The following is a 25,670-nucleotide window of genomic DNA, read 5'->3' on the forward strand; positions in this document are numbered from 1 at the left end:
ATAAATGAATAAATATTTTTAATATTTATATTTTATTTATATTTGATATAATACTGGAAACATACTCAGGAAATATATATTCAATAGGGATGCTGATATAGCTTTGTATTCATTAGCAACTGGCTCACAGAATCTTGTATGCCTAGAAGTCAAAGGACAACCCCCAATCAACTGTGATTTCAGTCATTTATACGTGAATATCGCTTTCATTTTGAAAATTTTATTCAAGGGTTTCAAAGTCCTTTTCAAGTATCAGCTGTATTTCACAGCAGTTCTGTAAGGACTTATATTCAAGAACTTCACAGAACAGATGGAAATATTTTAATGACTAGTCTATTTCACCTATCCTTTGAAATGTGGTGGGACTTCAGGGGAAGAAACATGGCTGTACCTCAGCCTTTTTACCATATTTTGTATTTGCCAGGAGGTGAAAAAGAGGAAGTCACTAATATAAGTAAATTTGTGTACATGATGCTTTATGTAAATAACTACATAGACACACAGCTAGGACAGAAGCTAGCCCAGATCCTGAAAGAGGCTGCAGGAGCCTTCTCTGACAGGCACTGGGACCCTCAGGATCTACAAAATTAAGAGAATCTACAAAATAACAGAGTTTGAGGAACAGTACTCTTCACAGCACATGGTTTCTATTTTCTTATATAGGCCTAGAAACGTAAAGTGTTCATTTAAACACAATTTTCATTCTAAGGAAGATTCTGTAGGAGACTGTTTAGAAATTTAAAAATGTACCATAAACCCAATTTTCTAGATTTTGGAATTCTTTTTTCCTTAAATTTTTTTTATAAAGTCTTTTGTCTCCCAAATTGAATTTGGCAACTTGTTTGATCAGAATTGCAGCTAGGCTTTGTGCTACTTCCTGAAGAAATGAAAGGGCTCCATGGTATTTTATTTTCAAAAGGAGTGTCTGCAGAAACAAGGTTAGAGGTTCTCAAAGATTCCACCATTTATGGAGCTCATTTCACGGATCTCCTGTTAGCAGGCCTATCTAATATCTGGCTGTAATTCAGACCCTGATGATGTAATTGTGACCCAAATGATAGAAAAGCTATTAAACAGTGGATGAAAATGATTTAGCTGCACTATGTTTTTTAGATATATAGTAAGAAATTAATTTAAAAAAAAAATATGTTCACATAAAAAGTATACTTTGAATTAAGGTTACAATGTCCATAAGCTTCATGAATCCAAAAAGTTGTCAGAAAAGGTAAAACATCCCACCTCACGTTCTTCCTCCTGTTCTTTCCGAATCTGTTCCAAGCGAAACTGCTCTGCCATTTCTCTCTCTTGCGCTTCCCTCTAATAAACACAAACAGCAATCACACATGTATCACCTCGCTTTCCACAGCTGTGTTTAATCATGTGCATTAGCTATATAAAAGCAAACGTCTCAACTTTTCTGTAGAAATTAATATAAGAAATAGGATATTTATTACGTGATCTTTTCCTGTCATTCCTTTCCCAACTTCTATTATTAAGTGGGGCCAGGACTGCGTTAGCAAAAAGACGTAGTCAAGTCTACTCCTAGTGACTGTATCTCGTGCCATTTTATAGCGACTGAGGGCAATAATGGCTCCTACAGCAACCGTCTTATCTTAAGAGCAGAACTGAAGGCAGGCAGTCCTCTGCACCAGAGACGTTTCACCAACTATGGAGACATCATCCCGACATTCATGCGATCCCTTCACCCTGCACACACCTTTGCTCTGTCAGCCTCCAGTGATATGCGGTACGCTTCATCCTGCTCTCTTTTCACATTTTCTCTGGCTTCACGTTCATCCTAAAGAAAAAAAAAAAAAGAAAGAAAAGAAAAGAAAAGAAAAGAAAAAATATCAGCAAACAAAAAATATCAGTGGACCAATATGATATACACCTTTATGTTCACCAGCACTTTTTAACCTCAGTGACTTCAAAATATTTGACTGCCTTACTCATCTAACTACTGCTAGGAGAAATGATTTCAGAAATGCCTCAAGGGCGACCTTAGCTTTAAAAATTATGACTTACCTAAAGCTATGTTTCAATTACCATGTAATGGATTGGCATGTCCAAGCCCCAGCCCGAGGGCTGGATCTGGCAGCAAGGCTCTTTGCCCTGCCATTTTTATCACGGCCATGGCCGGTGCAGCCCCCGCCCGCGCCAGCCAGACTGGGAGGGGTCGCAGGAGGGGCCCGTGTGGGCTGGTGCCAGGAGGATCTCGCACGGATCTCGCTCCTGCAGCCAACAATTTGGATGGTCTTGTAATAGGGAAGGACAGAGCGAGGTTTAAAGGATGAGGCTGGATTTTAATTCACTCTCCGCTCAGACTGACAGCAGTTAATGGCTTGTCCTGCGAGAGAAGGCCTGCTCCCAGGTCCTTCCTTGGTAAAAACACCCTCAGTAGGATCCATCCAGGGTCATGACTATTAAACATCATCCAGAGGCCTCTGTTCACATTGTCCTGAATGTTATACAAAGATGGGAAAGTAGCAAGTCCTGCTCTGAAGTGTCTCAAACACACAGATGCAGGCAGGCAAAAAACATGAGTTAGCATGCCAACTTCAAACCAGCAAACCTAGCAAAGTATCTTATTAACGATCACAGCATAAAAAAATAAGGGTTTACTAAAAATACACGAATGACAAAGTGAGGCATCATCCATACGGTGGAGGATCAAGAAGTGGATATCCCGGAAAGCTGGAATAACTGCACTGGGGTGATGTCTGATAAACCAAAGTGTACAATCAATAGCTTCAGACTCTGCCTCTGGAGCCAGAGACAGCGGCTGCTCCCCTGCACTTACTCCTCTTACATCTTATAATCCTCCCAGAGCCCTGCAGAGGCTGCACTGGTCCCTACAAAAATCAATAAGGTTTAGCTGTGAGACTGCTGGTGGGCTCAGCACAGTCACCTGTAGTTACTGGTAACACAGCACTTGCACTGGGGTAATCTGTCCCCTGTATTGCACAGAAATTAAAGTCTACCACTGTCGTGGTTTAACCTGGCAGGCAGCCAAACACCACGCCTCACTGCCCCCCCAACCCCGCAGTGGGGCGGGGAGAGAATCGGAAGGGTGAGAGTGAGAAAAACTCGTGGGTTGGGATAAAGACAGTTTAATAGAACAGAAAAGGGAAAATAATAATGATAATGATAGAATATACAAAATGAGTGATGCACAATGCAATTGCTCACCACCCGCGCTGACCGATAACCAGGTAGCGATCGGTACTTCCTGGATCACGCCTACCATTCATATACTGAGCATGACGTCACATGGTATGGAATACCCCATTGGCCAGCTGGGCTGGCTGTCCTGATTATGTTCCCTCCCATCTTGTGTACCTAGCTCAGTCAGTAGGCATGGGAGCTGTCCTTGGACTAGGAGGGCACTTAGCGACAACTGAAAACATCAGTGTGTTATCACCATTCTCCTCATACTAAATCCAAAACACAGCATTAGGAAGAAAATTAATCCTATTCCAGCCGAAACCAGGACAACCACCTACTGCTTTTTGAAGAAAAAAAGGTAATTCTTCTTCTTTCTGAAGAATTATGTTAATTTTTTCATTCATCTGCAAGGTTTATTCCACATAAAGGCATCATTTTGCAAAGTGATCAATTTTCTCTCCAAAACTTCCATTACTTGGCAAAAACTCAATTCTAAATGGGAGGAGCATAAGTTAGCTGTTACTATGATGTCATGCAAACATGCCAAGATGTTCCTCAAACAAAACTCTAACGTATTAGTGGTTAAAAAGCTCTAAAGTAGCATGCGACCACAAGAGGAAAGGACAAATTGCAGGAAAAGGTATACAACCTCCAGTTGGAAAGTAACAAGATCTTTTTAGAGGAAACTCTTCTTCCTTATAGAAACAGGACCCAAGATTATTCTACAATCAGTGTGTCCCAAATTTCATTCACAGAAGATAGAGAAACCATCACTTTGTTCAAAGCTAAGAGATGAGTAATTCTTGCAAAAATGTAAAAAGGACAATAACCACCAAATAACCCATTCCCCTCCTGGCTTCTCTGGACCTTGATGAGCTTTTATGTGCTATGTTCATGGAATACCTTCAAAAATTAACTCAAACCTGATAGCAGAAACCACCCTACATTAATATTCCATTTCTGAGAAGAGAGGATGTTGAAATAATTGAACAGCTCCAATTTTTATGTTATCGAAAAATGAGGAAAGCTTCTTGAATACACAGAGGTTTTCCCAACTCTTCTCACAGACGGAATGTAACAGTAAAGGAAAAAGATTTGTACTATCTATACTGAGACTTTCCATATGCATACCATAAATTTATATCTTAAAACTATCTTCCCAAACCAACCTACTAAAAGAAGATGACGTCAGGCAATCTGCGAGAGGACAAGCATTAAAAAAAAAAAAATTAATAATTATTTCAGAGAGAACCTATTTAACTTTCATGTTTTGCAACTTCACATATCACACACTAACTGAATTTCCAAGGTCACACAAGTCCAGTAATGCCCAAGAGAAAACTGAAAGGTCAGATGCAACAATTGCAACTACAGGCTCTTTTCTTCATCAAAGATAGCTAGCAATTAACATATAGTTACTTTAGTTTACCAAAAACAACCCAAACAAACCCAAACCAAAACCAACCCTCAAAAAATAAAAATTTAAACATTTATAAAAATTGTTAAGAACTCACTCCAAAAATATATACTAATCAGAGTTATAAGAAATTGAGTACTGGCTTTTATTTTACATTTTACAAACTGTCTAGAAAACTCAAGGAAGTTATTAGAAGTTACTTGTGATGAGCACAGGATTCATTTATCTACAGAGAGATTTACTGAAGAATTTTTGAAATTGGTTTAATTTATATAATCTGGATGATAACTGCAAAAAACACTGACACTATAGATTCTACAACAAGAATCTAAACATGAATTCCAGGCATTTAAAAAAAAAAAGATTTATTTCCTCCCTACTCATCACAATTATCATCGTCCTAAAAGTGGATTATGAAAAAGATGTCAGGAATGTGAAGAATTACTACGCATGATTGCCTGGTCCTCACAGAAATGTGTGAGCCACATCTAAAAGTAAATGACCATGCCACCGAACATTACACCGCATTGAAACAATACTGTTCTTACTGAAACAGAGCTTAAAAACAAATCTGGAATCCAGATTTCTTTAGGTAAGAAGCAGATGTAATCCTATGAAATGTCTCTTTGTACCTACTCCTGCGTTTTGTTAATACTGCTCACACTCTACAGGAACCACCTCTTCTATGGAGATTATGGCAAAATTATAATATTCTCTGGTTCAGAGTTACACCTTAGACAAATTTTAAACATTAGATACTCCTTTTTGTAATGCAGTTTGTTATGTTAGTCATCCCTTCCTCCAGAGAAACCATACAAAGTATGAGGATGACTCAAGTTTACCAAAAGCAACAAAAGAAAATTCATAATGGTGACAGAAAAAGCAGAAGAAAATGTTTGCAGAGAATCTGTCATTGCACTAAGAAAGAACACATGCAGAAAAAAAGAATAGTCATACCACTAATAATTAATTTAAAAAATGTCGTAAGTATTATCCATTAGCAAAATCTGAGGTAGCTGACAGCTTTCCTGTTAAACCCTACATAAATTGCAGCATCGACTGAACGTCAATAAATGCATCTCCACAATACTTTTGCAATGAAGGTAAAATTGCCATCTTCCTTTTTCAAGAAACCAAGGTGTGAACAGACACCGGCTTATCGCAGGTAACTTAAAAAGCCTTCATCAGAAACAAGGGTTACACTCAGCATTTCTGAATTCCACAGCAGCAACCAAAGGCTGGTGTGAATGTAACCATCCACATCCCAGGGGTTTTGGGCATGACATGAGGAGACAACTCTCCTCTGCTCCTTAAAGGGAAAAAGTCACAGATCTCTGCTTTCCCATTTTGACAATGCAAAAATAGGGGGGACATTCATTCAATGAAAGTTGATACTTCAAAAAAAATTGCATTTATCCACAGAATATGTTCTTCAGCTATGAATTTTCTTTGCTATCTTATGCATATTACAAAGTCATAACAAAAATAGTAAACACTTATATTCATGAGATAGTTACAATGGACCAGATAAAACCTCTTGAGTAATAGCCAGAGCTACAAGACTAAGAAAAACTTGCAGGTAAGGTTAAGAAGAAATTTAGGATAACTCTCTCCAATAATTATTCCCTAAACCCTTTCTTGACATTACCCCTGAAGCACCTGATAGCAGGCATTTTCAGATGCAAGATGATGGAAATGGGGGATTCCTGATTGCATTTAGGACAGCAATGCCCCCTTTTCCTGCAGATTACACAGGGAAAAAAATACACAATATATTTGGCTTTTTGGATGGGTTATTTTGCTGTAAAAGTCAGCATTGGCCCTTCTGGGATTTTTTAAAATTTATCGTTGTTGTTTCCGACGGTAGGATTTAATGATTTAACCCCAGGAATCAGCTTTGCACCTGATTTGTCTCAGGGAGATGTGTTATACTTTATTCTCCATTGCCTTTGGGATCAGTTTTACTGTGAAGTAAAACCAGATGAGACAGAACTTGAGAAGATAACCATGAGCAGAAGACATTTCTCAGAGCATCAGTGAGTAAATGGCTGTTACAAGAAAGACAAAAAAAGAGAGTGTGTTTACAAACGCTGAATGCTTATCTGAAAGACAGTTCATTTCACTGAACCACTCCTGAAATTAAAATCTGCAAGTGCTCAAGGCTATTCATGGGAGCGTTAAAGAGAAACACCCCTTCGTCCAAACAAACTAGTGCAATAAAGGTTGACTCACTAAGATGACAGACTTGCACATTGTATAACTTAAATATACATGATGGGGAATATATAGAAGGAAAAGTGTACACAGAATGTGTTATGCATATGAGAATGATGAAGACAAACCAACTGAACGTTTTTGCGGTGGCAGAACCTCAGGTGGGGAGGCAGGACGGGGCAGGACGAGGGGGCAGAACAACGCAGAACCGCTGGAGGACCCTGCCTGTCTGTATCGAAGGCTGAAAGCCCAGTTCTAGATGTTGATTTTTGGGAATTACTTCAAGTGACAAGAAAAAAAACAAACCCAAAGCCTTTAAGCAGCAGTCCTGCAGTGACTTTCCACGGGAAACAAGCCAGCCAGTCCTGCTACAACATCTACCCACCCGGGCTGTATAGCAGGGAAAGCTGCTGTTTATTAAGAGAAACTAAGCTAATATTCAGTGACTGAAGCCATCAACATGTATAGCCGAAAAGCCACCTGAACTAAAGATAGTTTCATTTTATCTTCTTCCTTTCCTCTGTCGTTACCTTGCATGTTGTCAAAGCTCAAAATGGGCCGTAAACTCTCGAAGGCGGCACTCGCCTCTGCTGTGTGTCAGTGCAGTGACGTGCACAATGGGAAACCGATCGTTTGGGGTGCTATCATATTACAAATACAAAATAGGAAAATTTAATGAAATAAATTTTGATTACTGTAGTTTAATTAGTTATAACTAGTAATAATTAGTAAATGTGCTAATTGGATTTTTTGAGGGGTTAAATCACAATCTTCGCTAGATGGCTGTCATCACCATAATGCTTTTGCGCTTTGGAATTTAATGAATTTCATGTATTTATTCTCATAACCTCCTGTTGTGCAAATACTACATACCATGATACACATGACAGTGTTAGATGGAACACAGATTATCAAAGGTATTCAGATGCCTAATTTCTACTGATTTTAGTGTGAGCTTCAGTGCCTAAAGAGAAATTGCAGGGCTCTCCTGCACAGCTGATGGAAGCACTTAGGCCACCCTCCAACTGGAGAACACAACTGCAGGTAAGGAGTGGAGAAAAGCAACCGATCTGAAGGAGGAGAAGACGAACAGACCACAGATTGGGAGAAAATGCACTAGGACTGATCCTCTTTAGCTTCCTTTGTGGCTGTGAGATATATCTTTGGAAGAAGAAAGAGAAAAGGTGTGGAAGCTAAAACTGTTGAATTACCGTATCAAAAAAAAAAAAAGAAGGAAATCCCTCACATTTGACAGCAGCGAGGCAGAAGAGGAGGAAGACATGGTGATACCAGGCTTCTAACTGCAAAGTTATTAAAATAACATTTGGCTGGTAAAGCCCCATCTAACACTAGAGAGGGCTGGGATGCACACGCAAGCATACTTTTACAAAGAGCTGTGGCAGGGAAAGGAAGGTGAATTTATGTTGCTATTTTGGAGTTTTTGTTTTCTTTTACATATTTTTTAAATCCCCATCCAGATATTGGTCAGGAAGGACCTACATTTTCCTCACACTGTAGCAGTATCTAGGAAGAAGAGATGTCACCTAAGATCAGAGAGCAAAGATGGTGACTCTCCAGGTCTACATTTTTCTACAGCTTATCTTCAGTCAGTCTGTTTACAACAGTTTTTCCAGTTTAAAAATTCTTAAGTATCTCTCTTTTACACTAAAGAAAAGTGTGTCAGCAGACATAGTTTAAAGTGAATTGAAGGTTTTAATTGGTATTTGTAAAAATAAGAAGGTTTTTGGAGCAACTGTGGGTATTACAATTCCACCTTGAAGTCTAATGCGAGAGCAGGAGTGCTAGTGTTGCGTAACGACAAAAATAAACACGACGAGAGACCTACTGTTACTTAAATGTGGACAAGTTGGACCAGCTGTGTAACAGTCAATGCTTCTACAGTAATAAATGTTGACAGCAAAAATAAAAAGAATGCATTACTGAGACATCATCAAATAAGCCCTGTCATTACATGGAAACTCCACCCTGTATAAGCTTGTCAAAAAGTGTTACTGTAATCCTTTGAGAAGCCTCCTCCTCAGGCAATGGAGAAAAAATGTTCAGGATCGGCCCAGAACAGGTGTGTTGCACTGTAATGCCAGGATTTAATCACGTATCTCTTCACATTAATCTCACAAAGGAACTAACTCGGATCTATTTGGGCCCATCACGCCACGCTGAGATGATTATTCAACTATCCAATTAAAGCAAACAAGCTAACAGGGTGTTTAAAAATGGACATTCCAGGGCGTACAATATTTTACAGTTATTATTTGTTTTCCTAAGTCCAGCACCAGGCACTGACACTTAAGAGGAACTGATACTACGCACTCTTTTCAAAGTCAGTCCCCGAAAATTCTCAGTTCACACCTTGATCAGCCGTGGCAGAGGGCGGTTGTCCCTGCTCTGAGACACCCTCCTCCGCTTACAGGAGAAACTCCTTAGTGGCGTTTATTTCCTCTTTGCAAAAATCCCCAACCCCACTGCCTGAACAGTAGCTGAGGTATCAACATGTAGTTGATCGCGTGGGCCAGAGGAGCAAACATGGTTAGAAAAGGAAATATGTATGAAACCATCAGAAACCTCAGAGTAATTCTGCATACACAGCCTGAGGTTGGACTTCAGACCTTAGACTGACAAGGGTGGGACTGCCTCCTGGCCAACTGGCCTTGCTGCTGTTGATGCCACTGAACCCACCATTTAATTATCCATTGGCCGCTTCTTATCAGAAGTGCCACATGAGCACGCCAGTATGCTGCTGATCATATTTTATTATTTGTGGCTTGTTACTATGGCAATTTAAATAGCAAACTTATAAAAACAGACAGCACAACAGCCAGACCGCGTATATATAATGGCACTTCAACAGTGCGGTCCAAAAGAGGCAGGAGGTTTCCAAAGTGTCATCTGGTCCACACAGCTGACAGGCAGCAGGCAACAGGCCCAATGGTTCATGATTGACCCAGAAGCTTTGGAGGGGCAGGGAGAAGAATGGGACGGCAGATTGATCTCCCTTTAAGAAAGCCTGGGAGAGAAAATGGGTGCCTAAATTACACACCGCCATACCTCAAGCCAGGTACGTTGGATTACTATGAGTACACATATGCCTCTCAATGTTTTTAAGGTACTACTTTGGAGATTATGTAAGAAAAAGCTTAATCAAACACAATATACAAATCTAAAATTTAAATCCAATTGCTGGTTAAATGACAGTATTTTAGCACTTGACATTATAGAAATATGCCCCAAATTTGCCTGATTAAAATTTTATGAGGCTACACCAGTAAATTTTACTAACACATGGATGCAAAACCACAGGATTTAGGTAACCATACTATTACCACCAGCTAATGAAGTGACTCACTTTGCTCAGGTGAGGCAAGTCAGTGATGCTGTTCTGAGCATCCTGCCTACTCCATCAGTCGATGACCAGTGTCGGGGAGCTGACTGTAAAGCAATGCCTGAACAGCTACAGCCAGCACCACGGCGAACACCTGTACCATTAGCTGGCAGTGGTAATAGTCATCCTGTACTGAAATAACCATCAGAGGGCACTGCAAAACATGCTGTGCTGAACAGAATTATGCAGTAGCTGTGTTGGAAGCTTTCATGTGCATGCAAGTTAAAAATCCAAAGTGGAGAAGTTCAGCTGCATAAACTGACTCATTAATTATTTCATGCTGTTATTTACAAGTGTTTCCAGTTCTGTTTCTCTCTCACACACACTTCTGTTTACAGCAAAGCTATATAGATGACTTCTCTTTTTAAAACACAGAAGAATTTTCTGCTTATCTTCTTGTGGTTTTATGATGACTTATTGTGCTATTAAGGAAACAGTAACAGAAACCGGACTCTGTATCCTGTTTGCTATTGTAGTATTTGGGAAAAAATTGCACCAACTGCAATAAGATCTTAAAAAAGAAAAGGTGTTGATGTTTGAACACTTGAAGTTGTCAAGTACAAGACTTATAAGAAAGCTACATGTTATGTAGCAAACCACAAAAAGACAATATTTTTTTTTCAGGTTAAAGCCCTCTATTGAGTACAGACTGCTTGTCAAATACTCCCTCTCTGGAATAGTAATTTCATAAAGCGAGGTTATTTTTTTGTTTTTAAACTTCCTGCTTCAAAGGTGAAAGTGCCTGAGATCACCTTTTCAGTGTGCTTGTAACAAGTGGAGCCAAGGTGTAAGTAAATATCCTATTTGTGTATAGAACCCATAGCATCTGGAAACCTGCCCCCAAAGTTTATGAAATTTTCTATTAGTTTTCTGAATGTCAAAGTGTGTTAGAAAAAACTCCCGTTGGGGAAGAAATGTCACTGGTGCTCTCAGTGACAGAAAAACAAAAGGAAATGTGAGAAGAGACTACAGAAGACTTGGACAAAGGTAGATTTTAGAGGAATGTATAAAAATTAATTTTCCATTCTCTCTACACACTGAGAGTAAGTAGAGCACCTAGAGTAAGAAGTCAGGAGACATCCATATCACCGTGTGGGGACATACATTACTGGACTGTCACTGTTCTTGGCCATCCAGGGAAGGACTCAGGGTGCAGAAGCCAGTTCCCGGTTCTGCGATCATGGCCTCAAGGCTACCGAGTCTTCTCTTTCTTTAAGCTTTGTCTCCCTTACACTCAGGTTTTTCTCAGTTGCAAACCCACCTGGTTTTATCCTCCTAGGACAGGTTTATCACTATCTGACCTGCCCCCACCTTCTTCTCTCCTGAATACTGATCTCCCCTGCTCTGGACAACTGGTCTGGTCTCCTGTTCCTCCCTCTATTCCACTCTCTATCACTCCTACTTCTAGTTCCTTCTCCTATCCCTTATTTGCTCTTATCTCTCTGCCCTTATATGCTTTTCTTTCCTTCTGTTTTCTTCATTTCTATCAGCTTGTATAGTTTCCAGTTCTGAACCTTTCTTGGAACTCATCTGTGATGTGAATTTTACCTTCTTATTAAAGCATTTAAAAAACCCACACCCGACATATTCCTGTTAAAATGCAATAAAAAATTAAATTATATTGTGCCTTGGATTTTTGTTGTAATCCTCATATTAAAATTTGTGTTCAGTATTAACAAAATTAAAGTCAATTTCTTTACCAATGAATTACAGATAGCATAAATAAAGAAGAAAAAATGAACTACAGATATTGTGCAGATACCATGCCTTCATATTATTATAACCATAATTGGTAAATCTCGTACTAATGAGATACAAGATTTAAATGTGAAGAATGTGTTTAGTGAATTATTGTCAATCAATGTCTACACAACAGGGTAAGAATAATCTTGAATGGCAACACACCTATTATTATAAATACCTAACTAAGTACTTCATTACTTCAAAATGCCACTCTCAATTTATAGGGTAACAGATAAACATCTCTCAACTGTATACCTCACTGTGTCTACTTCCATGTAATTGAAACACTGTTTTCAAAAAGTCTTGTCATCACTTACCCATTCTGCGTTGTTCTGAATGGTGATTCAGTACTGGTATAGTTCTGGTTAAGGTTGCTTTTCAATCCCCTTTTAAACGTATACATTTAAAATATATCAGTCTAATTTATTTTTGGTTTTTACCTATGACTTGAAGCTGGTCATTGGGAAAAAACCTGATTGTCGTTTCCTTGCATGAGCATATTAAGCTCTATAATACCACTGCAATTGTAAACGGTTACTCATGACTACTGTTCAGAAAAAGGAAACAAACTGAAAATTACAGTAAACCAGTAAGGAGGAGTTTTTTTGAAAGACCCAAATAAATACACAAAGGAGACTTAAAATTTTTAATCTCTGATGATGGAAGAGACACTAAAACACATCATACCCAACTTCATTGGCTAAAGAAACATCTGGTTAATTTTGCATCCCCAGTGATTTGTAGAAGCCAGTAGGCGTCTGCAGTAACTTTCAACGCTCACCTCATCCTTTATGTCTTCCTGCTGCTGGGCACTGAAGATCTCCATTGCAGCCATCAGCCTCATCATTAGCTCATCCACTGTTGTGTTACCTAGCAAAAAAGGAAGATAGCTGAACTTCGTATCATTAAAGTTATTAAACAAAAAAGAAGTCTTTTTAGAATTAATCAATAAGAAATAGCCAGACTTAAAAAACAGGAGTAGAAAATGCAAATAAAGTAGAAAATGCAAATATCTCAACAGAATGCCTTTAGTTTGCCTTTTTATTGAAAATTCAAAATTGTTTTTACAAACAAACGTTGATCATAGGCTAAAATTTTAGGTGGTTTGTGCTTGCATGGAATAATTCTATTTTTTCTTTTAATCACTGATGTTAGAGGAAAGGTTTATAACCTCTCCTATATCTGGGGTTCCTTGACATGAAATTGATTTGTAAAATCTGAAAGTTTTAGAATTCCCAGGTATAATCGGGGAAACTGAAGCAACTGCTTAGTCTGGTAACAAAAGGTAGGATGTTGGCAGCAGCATCCACATGGATTGGTTTAAAAAAAACCAGACAAAAACCAGAATACAGTGATCAAATGGATATGTGCACCCATATTTTTATTCAGGTATAACTAGTAGTAAAACTTCAAATATTATAATATATTCTCTTCAGTGTATTTACTTCTGATAAAACTTGTAAAGCTAATAATAGTGGAAAAGTCAGTCATCTGTGTATGTACCAAGAAATACAGCACACGCATAGGAAAACAGATACCTCCTCGCATTTTTCTACCAGCGTGCCCCCAGTCTTCAGTAAGACTGAAAGATTAGCTTAACTTCCTACCAAGATGCACTCAGTCTTTGTTTTCTCTTCTTAAACTGAAGACTGGACTACCCATTAGAGCCACTTGTCATAGTAGTTAAAAGGTCTTAGACCATGAGAAATGGTCTAAAACTATAAACTCTTAACACCTGCCAACTTCAACAGTCTTTGGACATTCACAGAACAATACCAACAAGAGCTAGATTTATATTGGTGATGCTGGTCAAAATTTTAAAAGGAGTAAACTAACCAGAAGCCATAGTACCACTAAAGAAAACAAAACTGTCCCCATAGTTTCCAACCCCAGGAAAAAATAAAAATCGAAAGCAAACTTAGTCTGCATTTCAATAAACACCACTGGGACTTAAGTTTCTATATTGTTGAATCTCTTCTGTAAACATGCCTTCTCACCCAGCCCTGGAAAGCCCTCATTGTTCCTATTTCTAGCATTTGCTACCTTAGCAGAAAATGTTATCCCGCATGGTACAACACACATGACTTCAGAGACTACCATTCATTTGGGGGCATAGTGTTAAAAGATACCAATGTCCCAATTCATGGGAAAATAACATGCACAGCACGTTTGATTTTTGCTAAAAGATAAATTTAAGTAAGGCTGCAATAGATGATCAGTTTAGTTTAGTTTAGTTCAAAAGATTGTTTGCAGAAAACCTGAAAAATCATTAAAACTTAATGAATGCAGTGAAATAATTTGGATTATTTTATAATATAAAGCTGCATTATATTATGGCTTTGAGTCACCAAGTTGCTAAAACACTTAAGTAATTTAAGCCAGTAAGCACCACTGGCTTCAGTGGGATAACACAGGTGCTTAAAGTTATACACGTGCTGAACTATGCTGCAGAGTTATAAAAACAAGAAAATCTATTTATAAGGTTATTTGTATGAAATAAGTTTTCTAAGTGACAGAAGTACCATGAATTAGTGGTGTGCCGTACCTTGCACTAAGGAGACAAAATCCACACAAAATTCACAAACTGCAGATTCCTCAAGAAAATTATTAATCCCATATGCAGAAAGAAACAGTAATGCTGTCTGCAAAAGGCAGTATTTCCTGAGGCTGAATTTCCTCAGGAAAATAAGGAGATTAGAATAAAGATCGCTAGATATAAGCAATAAATAAATGAGGACACAGTGTCATGAAGGCAAGCTTGTGGAGAAAGCAGAAGAAATAAGAGGCAGCCATTCTTTGATGTATTTTAATTTGAAGAGTTACTGAGAACAGCAGTAAAAGGGCATCACTCTACATCTAAGTCATCTTGCTGTCAGTGAAATCAGAGGAATGGTTATACCAGAAAGAACTGCTCATGTAAGCCAGAAAACTTCATTTATGTGAGATTATATTAGCAACTTAAAATTTTGATCTGATTTGGGGTCTCAGCGCTGCAGGCAGGTCTGAAAAAGCAACTCATGTTCAAATACATTAGCCCACTACATGCAACAGGAGTCCACATGTTAACAAGGAACTACACACAGAGAACTAAATGCATTCCGGCACAAGAAGTGCAGGAAAAATCTTTTGGAAATCAGGAATTTTATATGGATATAGATTTGGAAAACTAAGTGTAGCTCCTTATTCAGGAGATTTGGCTTCTGCTTCAAAAAAACTGAAAAACTTAAACTATGATTCTACTACAGTCATGGCAACTTCAGTCTCTAATACTATGTTAATAGTATTTATGAATAGTAGCTATCTATACAATGACAACTGAAAGCTGCTTGTGTGAAATAAATTCATATTCTGAACATCTTAAAAAAGAAACAGTTAGCAAAGATGTCTTCTAACAGTTTCAATACTCACACATAAGAACCACTTTTAATATAAAGCGAGAACTGTACCTTGTATTACATTCAATACTTCATTAGATGATCGTTTTCCCATAATAATAAGGAAAAGTGGAAACTGGTCTGTCTTCTGAGTTCGAATTGTTTGGGCTACAACACTCCCGAAGTGTCTAGTGCACATCGTCAGGAATCTATGTGGGGAAAAAAAAGTTAACATTGTAGAGGTGTTTTTGAAGTCAGTTTTAAAAAAAAAAAAAAAATTATGTTAAATTCAGGTGAGTGTTATCTACTGTTTAACATCTAGGCTTCTGCATTCAATTCTAGAGCTCTTTCTCCCTTTTAATGATTAAATTATGAGAATATTTACAAATATGATAGATCCCAGATTGTCTAAATTAAAACAATTAACAACTGGTTGAAATAGTGATTTAGTTGATGGAGAATTCCGTTTCCTGTTACACTATTCTGCAGGCTATAATTCAAAACTAACACCCCCTAAATAATCATGCTAAATCAATTGCTAAAAACTTCTAAAGAGAAACTAAGTAGAGCCATAATCTAGTAAACATGACGAAGTATAAAAATAGTATAATTTCATATGAAAGCATAATTTAATAATGAAAGATCAAGAAATTGTTTTTATCAGTCATAGAAGTAAAATGTGGTACTTCAGAATTGTATTTTCTTTTGTACTAGTGCCCTGCCAGTGACATACTTAGCAGTGTGGTCTAAAAACAATAATTCTAAGCTTTTGACCAAAAAAAGCTGTCGGATATTAGCATACAGAAGTCTAGCATTAGTATTCTTAACACGATCTTGAATAAATGAAAAAACTGATAAAGCTTTTCTCTTCCATTAGAGGACTGTTTGAAATTAGCATTTCTTTCAAGAGAAAAGGGTAGCTTATGATATGTTTTCAGATCTGATGGTAAAAAGTAAATGTCATAATAATAATGAATTATGAAAGACCAAATGCAAATATAGAATGCTTTAATAAGATCCAATTTAATAAAGTCTGTAAAAATAATGGACTTTTAATAACACGGGTCACAAAAGGCAAAACAGTGGAAATTCTGAGGACTAGCCACTGGTACAGGCTTATTAATTCTTAATTATGTTCATGAAAGGCAACTTAAATCGTGTGTTTTCTTATGCCTTATGATAATATTTTAGGTAACAACTACTCTGAAATGTATGCTCTAACTGAAGAGCAAAGTCCTGTTGTCACATGCATTAGAAGCCAAATCTATTTGAAAAGACAAACTGCATTAAAATGTCAAGCGCTCCAAGTCGTTCCTTCTCAAAGATACTGAAAAGATTCAAAAATGTAAATTTTTTAACCAATATATATTGTATCTAATAAAATGGCTAAAAATTGATAAGCCTGATGAGTACAACATTGGGCTTGTTCAAGGCATCTGAAGTATTAAAAAAAACCCTTCTCAGAGACAATTTGTAGTATAACTATGGCCATAGCTGGATGGAAGGCAATGAGCAGGGGTAACCAGTGAGTATTTCAAAGCCATAAATGTTCCTGGCAAATACCTTTCCTTGCCTCCTTGATTCTCTGTCTTTTGCAATTCAGAACTATCCCACAGAAAGACAATGTCAAAAAAGCCAAATAGGGACTGCTATACCAAAAATAGTTACATAGAGACATACCATCTGGTAAAGATAAAATAAATTGTCCATAAAGTCTGGACATATAAACTCTTAAGCTAAATAATGGTTTTTTTTATTTTTGCTTTTCAAGGTGGGAATACATAAGTGAAATCTTGGCCTCACAGAAGTCAATGGTGACCTTTCATGGCAAAATGACTTAAGTGTGTTCAAGGTTTCATTCCTGAAAGTAATAAAGACAGGGGTCAATTGAACTGAATTCCTGAAATGTGTGTATTAAAACTGTTTAACAGTCTTCAACACACCACGGAAGAAAAGCACTCAAGCCTTCATCTGAAAACAAAATATTTAACTGGAGATTAAAAAGTGCTGTAGAGAATACTGCTCGAAGGAACGAAACTAAGAGACTATTATAATACTAGTTGCACTAGTCAAAGGTCTTGGTTTGGTTTGTTGTTTTTTGTTTAATCAATTCTGTATTTAATCAACGCATAACTCAGTCTCAAAATATGCTTTTATAGGTATGGATTTTGTATGCGGAGAATTCTGAATGAAGTAGGTATTTCAGTACATTAGAAGATCTCCCAAATAATTTTCTTCCAGGAGATGAATTTTTACACGTGGAACTTCTGGCTGACTACATAGAACCTTACAGAACATGATACCTCAGGGTCTTCTATAATCAAGGCTGGGAACAGGTTTCAACTCCCTGGCTTCAGAAAATGGCATGTCATACCAGGCTGTTGTAAGGGTACGCATACTTTCCTGGTTGAGTAACAGATGCCAGATACCAACATCTCCCATCATGGTGGTTTTTTTTTTCTTGGGGCCACTTCTTAAAGCCCCTGATGCCATCCGCCCGGCTCTTTCAAATCTCCTCCCTTCCTCTGCTGCTGTTGCAATCTGCTCAGCTCGCAGGGAGAGCAGCCAGCGCGCTCATGTACCAGTTACAGGAACAGCACATGCCAATTCTGACCCAAATGCCACAGATTTGCCACCGCTGCCACCAGGCAGCCTTTGTCTTTCTTGGGGGAGGAATGAGAAACAACTCTTCTTCCCAGCACTTCCAACTTTGAAAAACAAATGTCCAGATTATAGCATGGGCAGCTGTGATGAGGATGTTCATGGGGGATGAATGACCAGCTGGTAGTTACCAATGCGTATCTTCAGAGCAGAGCGAATATACACGAGAAACTCTTCTCACTAACATGATTCACCAAAACAGATCCTGCCCTTTGGAACCAAGTAAGACTCCACTTGTCTGTTGAACTAAAATGTAGTAAAGCCAACAAAAATGTGAAGGTAGTCAAACGATGCAACACTGAATAAAAAGACAGGAGCAGCAATCTCCAACGCCTACACCATGTAACTCCTGTTCACCAGCGATTACTCACTCACACATGTGCTCTTCGAACAGGTCAGTAGTAAGCGCTCAGCAATTACTTGTAACATGTGACTTCTTTTCATTTTACTAGATGGGTAGGAATTGAAGTTTCATTCATGATCCCTGTTGGGTTTTTCTCATGCCTTTTAATAGATTTTGCAACTATTTAACTAATTTTGCATTTTTTTCCCTTTTCTGCCTTTACTGATTCTGTATTTGCAGACCTTTTTACTTTCTTCCACATTCATATTCAGCAAAAAAACCCCCCAAAATCTCCTCTATGCTAATATTTACTGTCAGAAGTATATGAGTAGGACCAAAACAATTTGGTGCAATAGAAGTATCTTACTCTGTACATCACTAACAAGGGATTTTCTTACTTTCATCTAAGCATAAGTGTGCCAGATCTTTCAGTGGCATCTCCAGAGCTGCCAAGGGAACTGCCTGTGGAGTGCATCAAAGAGCCAGATGTCCCTCCGGGGAGAACTGTTTTCCACAACACGCTGGATTACTGTGATCTCCAACCAAAAGTGGAAATAGAGGAACGCTGCCAGAAAGGGAGGGCAAATGGCACCATACTAGTCCTTTTATTTTTAAATTACAAAAATATTCAAGGAGGGAGAAGTATGAGAAAGGCAAAAAAGCACTTTATGAAGAAAAAATCCACTATAAAAAAAAACAAACCTCAAAAGTTACAAGAATAAAGATCATCAAGAAAAGTAATAGTTTTGGCAGACAGCATAATTTCTTCACTTCTTTCATGACTCGCTAGCAATGAAACCAACAGTTATTAAAGCTACAGAATAAACATGGACACTGACCACGGCTTGACAAATACAGAAACAAACCCTAAACAATTTACAAACTTATCTTTTTTTTAAATGTAGATTGAACAGGTATTAATTCTTAGACATAGTTCACTCCTTAGTTAAAAGCGGCACACAGGAAAAATTATTCTGGTGAAATGAAGATGTTAATTTGGGAGGTTGCTGATCACGGCACAGCAGTTGTCCCTCCACATGCATAACCTATGCGAAGAGTTATCATGTTTGTAGCACATTATCGTGTTAGTTTCCCAGAGAAGAATGTTATCGTTCCCTACCAGCTAATACGTGATACGTTATATTAAAATACAACTCCTGGCATAACTTTTTTGTAATTTTATCACAAAATGCAATTTATTTAATATTACTTTAAAAAAAAGCTCCTAGAAGGCAATTATGAAAAAATAACAGCTTTAAAAATCTACTGAAAAAAGTTTAAAATATTACTGAGTCTCAAAACCAAAGGGAATACTTATTACACCTTAAGTCTGTGATCTACCATAGCTCCTGATCTTAGATATGCTATGTAGAACTTTGTAAATGCTGGGGTTTAGCAATAATACGTTTCTGTGAGAACGTGCAGCTTTTCATTTTTAACAACAAAATTGGCCACCTCTGGCCGAAGTGCTGATCATCAAAAGTGTTGCTCTCAGAGCTCAATATTTGTTGATTTCTGGAAAGCTTTTGATCTATATGATACCTGTTTACACCACAAAATATGTATTGCCTTTTTTGGGGGGGAGCCCAAAGGAGAAAGCCAACCCCTAGGTGGGAGACGGCAGCTGTTCCCGATGGGAGGGGTTTCATCATTACAATGACTGGCATTATCTTATGTTTCTTTAGGTATCTCCTGCTCATGTATTATGTTCTTTTTTTGTTATTCATTTGGACAGGATCTACTGCAGTCAAGTTTGGATCCATGATTATGCAAGACGCCTCCTTACCACACCACGAATATGAACAAACAAACAAAAAAGCTATGATGCTAAATACTTTAGAAAAACATAAATATTCCTTTAGTATTTCAATTTAAACAATTTAGTAAGCTAAGAGCATCTCTGGTGCCCAGTCCTTAAAGGGGACACACGGCAGAGGCGTTCACTGGCTCCCAAACTGTCATATTGTATTTTCCAATGTGAACTGGTTCAAAGTGATTCCTACTCTTACCTAGCAAAGGAAGAATTTACAAAGAATTGAAGAACTGAAGAGGAATTAAAGGAAGAACTTAGCAAAGAATTGATGATTCTGAGCAATAAGAGTCCTCTGCATTTCCATTAAAAATCACAGCGCAACGCAGCACTGCCGCCCGCTGCCCTTGGCCTCGATCCAGCGGAAGGACTCTAAAAGAGCAGAGGAATTCAGTCTCCTTTCTCTTTCCACTCAGAAAAGTGGCAACTGGCATGGCTTTGAAAGACATGGACACCACCTACCAGTCATCACTGAAACCAAATATTAACTACTCGATGCCTGTGCTCTGTTGTGGTATCAATTTTCAGTTACCTACTGGGATCAAACCGATAATACAATCTGATAGGATGAATAGCTCTGCATACATCCCCAAATTAATCTATCTTCTCAAGGCACTATGAATAAAATAAAAATGTCAAGCAGTCATGGCATAGTATAGTTGCAGAAAGAGCAACTGAATCTAAAACGCTAATTCTAGCTCTTTTTTGTTAATCAAGTAAACCTGCAGAAGAAAACTAATGCAGAGCAAGCTGCGTATCGTACATTGTAGTGTACTCGTGGAAGGTGCAAAGAGAGTCCACTGATGCTACATTTTGAATGGTTTTTGTACGTTCAAATAAAAACTGAAAGCTCTCCTTTGCTTTTGCTTTTCTTAAACTCTCCCCAGCACCTTAAGGTTAATTAATAATTGTATTAGCAAATCTGTCTCGTGCACTAAAGGGCTTATTCTCTTCCATACTGAGAGAACTCTGTTCTGAAATGTATGGATAAAATGTATTAAAATAAATATAAAAAATTGCATAGGGTTTTAGATCAATTTTTCCTTATTTTCTGTACCAACATAAATAACAGAGATCTGGTTATTTGTTACAGTCTTATTCACATAAATATTCCTGTAGTTACTTTTAATTTTTACACACTGGTGGGAAAACTTTGGAAACGTTCTTCCTAAAATGACGCCCTTTGGCACAAGGTGCCCACTATGCTTCTTGCAAAGGACTTTTTAATGGAAAGGCTGCACTAGAGATGTTTTTTGCTATATCATCTCAGCCTGAAGTCCTGCTCAAAAAGCAGCAGCAGGACAAAATCTTATAGCCTCTACTAAAATATCTATTCCCTTTCAGTCTGAATTGGTGTTCAGTCCACAACCGGGATGATTTTGGCCCAAAAAACTGTGATTTATTTATGGCCAGATACTTCCCAAGGCCAACCTTACTTTAAGAAACTTTAAAACATCAGAAATGGGTCTGGAAAAAAGGTAACTTCTTTCTTGAGCGTGAAGAAAACAATGATAAATATTAAATATGCAAGATTTCTGATTATTTTTAATAATAATTATATACTGTGCAAAATCAACGTAAGACTCATTAAAATGTTAATGTAAAAATAACGTTTTTGTATTAGGTATTTATATTTTTAAAAAATTAAAAGCTGAGGTCATGAAATGGTATATTAAAATAAGCTTGCTATCCATAGTCTTCATAATACAGAGTTATTGTCTTACCGACATTGGTAGGGTCATAACTGTTGACTCCAACACAAGGGGGAATGAGCAACAGATAGAAGGCATGGTTTAGAGATGTATAAAGCAGCCTGAATCAAATGATGTGGATATCCTCTTTAGTATCCACACGCTAAATATCCAGGGATTCAGACGTAAAAAGCATGATTTTATCCAGTTTTTCTTTATGCGAGAGTAAAGCCTAGATGAGTGGGTTATCTATCTCTTCATAAAACATGGAAGATCTAATTTCATCCTGCAAGGTTCAAACAGATTAGGTAAATACTTTATAACCCCGTGTAGTCTAAAACACATCCCTCTAGAAACTCATTAATCCATCCTTTCAGATACCACTGGACACCAGACAAAATTATTGGTAAAAGTATAAATAAAATATTCCTGGACCCCTTGCAAAAATGCTGTACTAAAAACGCAAAACACAAGATGCGCTTGCATATCAGTGGTAGCTTTGATTATTACCTAGCATATTAGAAAGGCATGTAATATATGATTTGCTAAGGAATATCCAAGGCTGGCTACAGCTAGATTTAATAATAACCTAGATAAGAACAGAGAGTACATTTAGTTACTTTACAAATGTTAGTAAAGTGGGCAAAGCTACAAGCACGTTGGAAGTCAGTAAAAGAACTCAGATTAATCTTCACAAATCGGAGAAACATCCCGACAAGTAAAATGCATTTCAACAAGGTCAATGAAAGTCTCTGAGTAGGAGGAACAATTGCACAAATACAGAATAAGAATCAAGCAATAAGGGAAGAAGAAAAATCATGATGTGAAGAAGACAAGCATCATATTGGGGTGAGTAAACAGAAGCATGGTTTGTACAACATGAAATAATCCTCTTCCTGTATTTAGCACTGGGAAGGCGGTTTTAGGCACAGTGCATCAGTAAAGGTGTGGACCAATTACAGAAGGACCATAAGAAGGCTGCAATAACAAATGTCTACAAAAGGACAAGGAAAGGCTGAAGGAATCACAGTTGCTTAGTCTGAGAAAATTGCAGGAAAAAATAGCACCATCTAAGTCCAAAGAACACAACAGCAGAAAGGAAGACAATACCTCATTGCCTACTGAGTGGACCAAGATATAATTGTCATTCATTGCTGCAAGAGAAACTTCAGTTAAATATTCGTGTGAACTGCCTAAAGGCAGTGAAAGTCAAATACTGGAACTGGTTATGGAGAAATGCTAAGAAACCTCCCGCACACCAAAGATTAGATCAGACAACCATCGGTCAGGAATGACGCAGGTACAGTTGAACCTTCTGGCTAAGCATAGACTGAACACTGTTATTTGCAGCTCTCTGAGACCCACAGACAGTCGGCACGGTGACAAAAAGGAGAGCAGAGAGGTCAAAGCAGAGTCATCCTAATCTAAAGGAAGAGGATGGGCACCTGCACTTCTGCAGAGAGCTTTGTCCCGATCGGGCGCCCGGCAGTACCAAAGAGATTCATTCACGCTTTTCAGCTGCATTTTGGTACAAACGATTTTGACTCTGCCAGCTCAATGATTTCTTCTGACGGTTGATTCAGATGCACAGATGCATGTGCATTTCTCTACAGCTTCAATTCCATCCAGCATTAGACTTCACTGGTGCGGTTGTGGACTCCTGTATTTAAATGGACTTGTGAATGACTTCTTTCTCCCTTCTCAAAGCAGCCCAACAAGTCTGTCTTGACTACCTGTTCTTCTGCCTTCACCTCTTTTGCACAGGACACTAGGGAGTTTTATTCTTTCACCTTTTCTGTTCAACAAGCTTAATAAAGTATGGTGTAGTTTGAGTACAGTGGGATAGAACTTGCTTTAGGATGTGGTTTTATAATGGGAACTTAAAATATAAGCTTACAAATGTATCAGTTTAGTTAATTCCTGTGGTTTTAATAATTTTTTTTTTTCAGATGACCTTAAAGCATCGCTATCGGCATATAAAATGATGCACTGAAAACCTTAATCACATCAACAGAGAGACTACTTTCTATTTATAGTTGAATATTACAGAGACATCCATATCTGACTATCATGATCAGATTAAAATGCATTCTCTGCTGGTTTTTAGTATTCCAAATTTGGACATTTTTAGACTACTAACATGAAATTACCTTGAAGTACATAAATATTTAAGCAGGGATAGTTTACCTTTTCTGGTGGGTGTATAATAAACAGTTTAACCATCATCTATATACAGGCTGTTTTGTTCTCCATCTAAAGAGACAATCACCTTTTATCCTTTTCCTTTTTTCTTCCTTTCAGTGCTATTAGGAAACTATTCACAAGTGCAACCCCGAACAATACTATGCAGTAATTATGACTAGATGACAAAGAGATGTGAACAATTACTGAGCCCATTTTGAAACCCTACACTAATAAAGTCATTAGATGCTGCCCTTGCCATGAGCCTTCTAAAAGCTTCTGAAGTTACAAGAACACACGGCATTGTTCATTAGGACAATTGCTGCTGGCAGAATGCAAACCTTGAGTTAAACCATGCTGCAAATTGATCTTGACATTCTGTTAAGACCGCCACTAAAATCAAAAGCAAAGCAGAAAAGGAGAAAATGAGCGGGTGGGATGTAATCATGGAACAGAAGGGTTCCCTCCTCACCTTCTTTCCTCTTCCTCCTCAAAACAAACCATACAGAAAATGACAAACTCGCCTGGTGTTTGAGAACCTTTATTTTTAAAACATTAATTAGACTTTTGACCTGTTTTTATTGACTGGCACTGTATTGCTATTAAAGTAAATTAAATAAAATATTGCAAAATACAATAGAAAAGGTTTTCACACTGTTCTGTAAAACCTGTTAAGGATTTAGTGCCTAAAGAACACATCCAACAGTTTTGCAAGCAACATATACAGAATCTACGGTCACTCCTAAAGAGGCAGTGAGAAATTAACTCACCAAGTCCAGCTCTCACAGACCCCACACCTGCAATATATTTGCTGAAGGATCAAAAAGGATTGGGGAGCTGGAGTAATATGGTCAACTGGTCTTCATCCAGGCATGCATCATTCAGTAGGTTAGTATTAAGGGTCAGCAACTGTGAATATGGCTAATTACTTGATGACGGAAATTGCAGGTGAAGACAACCTGCTGCTGAGAAGTGCTTTAGTCAATTAACTCTTTCCTAAGCTTAAGCAAAGTGAAAAACTATCATTTGAACATTAAAACTAACAAGTACCTGTCATCAGAGCTGAGAAAAGTTGGCAACACCTTGAAATACAGCGCCCAAGGGCAACGATATCAAAAGCTAAAAAGCTTCTACAGACATTTGAGTCACTGTTTTACGGTTTGGGCATTGCTTTGCTTGGCAAACATTATGTACATTGGAAATCTGTTAATATTATACATAATCTATGTTTGTAAATGCTATGTGTACAAACATAAGGGTATGTGTGCATGTGTAGGTATATATGTATGTATATATATTCACTATGTATCTGTCCTGGATACAAATATATTATATTAATGTATATTAATGAATTAACAAAAATAGTTAGGCATGTGCTTGCATACATATATACACACACACACACATATATATACAGCTCACACACACACACACGTAATTACGTTAGAATAATGGTATTTAGTCAACTCTCTGAAGTCAGAAAATGCCAGAACTATAGCTGCTCATGTCTGGCTCTCCTGCTTATCTATCCCATAACCTCTCTGGAAACCTGAGCAATCGCTCAGCCCATGTGATGGCCCGACGCAGCTGCAGCCGCACGCTCAGACCAAAAGGTAGGGCCAGAATTGTCAACACCACCGCTGTCAAACACCACTACTACCGCCCCGCCCC

The 25,670-nt window shown here is 37.9% G+C and overlaps 1 protein-coding gene across 1 annotated transcript in view; it reads right to left on the reverse strand.

The window, feature by feature from the left end:
* Positions 1 to 1,239: 1,239 nt before the first annotated feature.
* FAF1 (Fas (TNFRSF6) associated factor 1) overlaps positions 1,240 to 25,670 on the reverse strand; it is a gene marked incomplete at both ends in the record, with an annotated part of 117,829 nt that continues 93,398 nt past the window's right edge. The window contains 4 exons of the mRNA XM_009578398.1: positions 1,240 to 1,317; positions 1,718 to 1,798; positions 12,721 to 12,809; positions 15,386 to 15,522. Coding sequence (XP_009576693.1) covers positions 1,240 to 1,317; positions 1,718 to 1,798; positions 12,721 to 12,809; positions 15,386 to 15,522 — 385 coding nt within the window. The remainder of the gene's footprint in view (positions 1,318 to 1,717; positions 1,799 to 12,720; positions 12,810 to 15,385; positions 15,523 to 25,670) is intronic.

This window comes from Fulmarus glacialis, unplaced genomic scaffold, assembly GCF_000690835.1.
Source record: "Fulmarus glacialis isolate BGI_N327 unplaced genomic scaffold, ASM69083v1 scaffold11120, whole genome shotgun sequence".
NCBI lineage: Eukaryota > Metazoa > Chordata > Aves > Procellariiformes > Procellariidae > Fulmarus > Fulmarus glacialis.